Source organism: Zeugodacus cucurbitae, chromosome 5 (assembly GCF_028554725.1).
Source record: "Zeugodacus cucurbitae isolate PBARC_wt_2022May chromosome 5, idZeuCucr1.2, whole genome shotgun sequence".
NCBI classification, from domain to species: domain Eukaryota; kingdom Metazoa; phylum Arthropoda; class Insecta; order Diptera; family Tephritidae; genus Zeugodacus; species Zeugodacus cucurbitae.
Genome location: NC_071670.1, coordinates 10,013,661 through 10,016,878, shown reverse-complemented (window position 1 = coordinate 10,016,878; position 3,218 = coordinate 10,013,661). Strand labels below are relative to the sequence as shown.

General features: G+C 38.6%; 1 protein-coding gene across 1 annotated transcript; it reads left to right on the top strand.

The window, feature by feature from the left end:
• The first annotated feature begins 1,506 nt into the window (after positions 1-1,506).
• Positions 1,507-3,002, top strand: LOC128922215 (Krueppel-like factor 6). The gene has a single exon (XM_054232012.1). The coding sequence runs from the start codon at positions 1,657-1,659 to the stop codon at positions 2,731-2,733; it is 1,077 nt and encodes a 358-aa protein (XP_054087987.1). The 5' UTR covers positions 1,507-1,656; the 3' UTR covers positions 2,734-3,002.
• Positions 3,003-3,218: the final 216 nt, after the last annotated feature.

Below are 3,218 nucleotides of genomic sequence, written 5' to 3'. Positions count from 1 at the left end.
CTAATACCGCGCTGAGCTGTGCTGAGCTGCTGAGTATGTTCTTAATGAACCGTAGCAACGCATCATATCCATATGCAAGTGTTGGCGTGATAGCGTTCAAAGTCGAATGTGTTAATTATTCCCAAAGGATGGTGTGGCAGGCGACAGCGTTGTACCGCATTCGGTCTATTATTGTTAAGTGTTGTTGTGTTGAAGTGTTTCGTCAAAATTGACAGTTTGTGAGTAAAACAAATCATCGATACACAAACAAATATCTGTATGGGAAGTGCCAATAATGAGCACAACCACAACCATAGCGCATATTGGTGGCATTGATTGAAAAAAATATGTTTTTAATTATGTTTTGCTGTTTTAGTATGATTTTATGGTCAATTTAGAACGAAATACATTTTTTTTTGGAGTTGTGATAATAAAGAGTGGCCAGATTTTGAAAAAAAACTAATACAAAACAGGTAAGGAAAGTAAATTCGGGTGGAATCGAACATTTTATACTCTCGCAATTTATTGATGAAATTTTATTATTATAAAATAACACACAATTTGTCCCATTGCTTCGGCATAAATTCCAATAGAATAGAATCAAGAATGTATTATATACCGCATTTCATTGAAATGGTTTAGTAGTTTTTGGCCTAAGTGGGCGACGCCACACCCATTTTCCATTTTATCTTCAATCTGAGAGCAGCTCTCCTCTGCCATTTCTTCCATAAAATCCAATGTTCATTATATTTTCCGTTAGTGAGTTAACGCACTTTTAGTAATTTCCAACCTAAACTTTGTGTGGGAGGTGGGCGTGGTTCGTAACCGATTGCCTCCATTTTCAGACTGTATAAGGAAGAGGCTATATAAAACGATTCTAGAGATTTTGGTTGATATAGCTCTACTAGTTTACGAGATATGAATAAAAAACATAGTAGTGGACGGGGTACTTTTTCAAAAAAATTACATCCAAATATCCCCTCCCTAATGCGATCATTTATACCAAATTTTATAACTTTATTCATGGCTTAGTTATGAACCTTTATAAGTATTCGGTTTACACCATTTAGTGGACGTGGCAATGACTCGATTTCGCAAACCCTCTCGCGGTCCCAAGGCACATGTGTATCAAGTTTCGTTAATATAGCTCAATTCATACTCAAGTTATGCGTTGCACGGACGGACGGATTTCAACTCGTCTTGTCATCCTGATCATTTTGATATATATAACCCTTCAAATATTAAAAAAAAAAATTAGATCGTTTTCCCCTATAAATTTATGTATGGTTAATGAGTAAATCTTAAATAAATAATAAGAAAGTAATTAAATTATTTCATATTTGTTATTTATAAAAATCTGGCAACTTTGTATCTATAAAATATGGTACTCAATTGCGGTTGACTTTGAGACTGTGACTGCGCTTACGATCTACATGTATGCCATTAGCCATTTTGATTGACCATCGAGTAGATAAAAATGCGCAAACAAATTGATATTTTTTTTCATTCCGAACTGTCACTCGCGTATTGGAACTTCACTGAGCGGATACTATATTTAAAAACAATAAACGCAGCACAAGATCACATCATTATAATTGCAACTCTCAGTGTGGCAAGTATTAACGCGAAAGTTCACCAAAAAGAGAAAACAAATTTGATCATTTTCATCGACCAAAAATGGATTTCTTTGCCGCTGGCGGTTTCCAACAACTATTCAGCGATTTAAATGACACGCAGCTGCATGAAAACTGGACGGATATCGGTGGCGAAGAGGAAAGTGGATCGGCGCTTTACAGTTACAATTGCAACGCTCAGCAAACAAATGATAGGAGCTTGCGGCTCACCTGCGTGAACGATCCTTACGTGCTTGTTGCAACGCTTAGTGAAAAAAGGCTCGTGGAAAAGCATGCGGATTGGAATGAAAGCTTGACGGAGCAAACAACGTACACAGACTACACGGAATGCAAGAGTAGCAATGAGCAACAGTTGCAGCTTTCGCTGGATCGACTGCTGAGCTCGCCACCTGAGGATTCAATAAAGGACCCTGCGTCCAATTCACCTACGGAGCCTACGAACTACCAAACATTAACTACTCAAAATATATCGCAATATCAGAACGACAGTAGTCCCGTTAGCATAGATTCCACAATTTTAGTGGAGTTCGAGACGGCTGCCTTCATAACACGTGAGATGGCTGAGTGGGAGGAGAAATTCTTGGATAACTACATTGAAATACCAGAGCTCATAGACTTTCTACCCGAGAAGACGCCACTTTGCACGGATACCTGCGATCATTTTCTGCACGAAAGCTCTAAAAATCTTAAACTGCACCGCAAAACGCGCACTACAAAACGCAAAAATGAGTCTAGTGGTCAAGATGAATGCGCCGCCGTCGGTTATCCATGCACTTTTGGCAATTGCGATAAGATTTATGCGAAACCTGCACACTTGAAGGCACATCTGCGGCGTCATATGGGTGAAAAGCCCTACACCTGCGATTGGCCTGCATGTACGTGGAAGTTTTCACGTTCCGATGAGTTGGCGCGCCATCGACGTTCGCATTCGGGTGTGAAACCTTACAAGTGTAGTTATTGTATGAAATGTTTTGCACGCTCCGATCATCTAACGAAGCATCGCAAGGTGCACGAGCGGCGTCTGTTGGCGGCGAATAAAGCTGGAAAGACGATCGATGGTGTGCTGGCGCATAGTGTTTTGACAGTGCGACCGGGACGTAAGCGAAAAAATCAGTTATAATATGAGAGGAGGGTTGTGCAATCGTTAAAGAAATATTAGATTTTAAGTGAATGTGATTGTTTGAATAAGTTGTGTTAAATATAAGTTTGAAAAGTTTAAGTTCTTAAAGTTTAATTAAGAATAATTTATATTCTGATTTTAAGTGAGCTTCATACCACGGTATGAACCGTAGGGCTTCATAAAAGTTGTTAGTAACTTATGTGTGCGTCCGGGTCTCAATTTCAGATTAAGGCCAAAGGAAGAACCTATAGTTTAGGATGGATGCAAAATGGAATCAATATATATAAATAAATATATATATAATTCGACTCTTTTTTGATTAAACTCTCATAATATACTGTAGATAACATACTTGACATGAGCTGATATAACCCTTATGTTTCTTCCAAGACACGGTCGTGGTCATTGAGATTATTCAGATGAAATGTGATCTGATTGGCTTGCTCAATTGAGTTTGGTCAGTGTCTCTGTCGACATAGCAATGA

Bases quoted from the DNA above. Each gene is read 5' to 3' on its own strand.
- LOC128922215 (XM_054232012.1), top strand. From the start codon at position 1,657: ATGGATTTCTTTGCCGCTGGCGGTTTCCAACAACTATTCAGCGATTTA.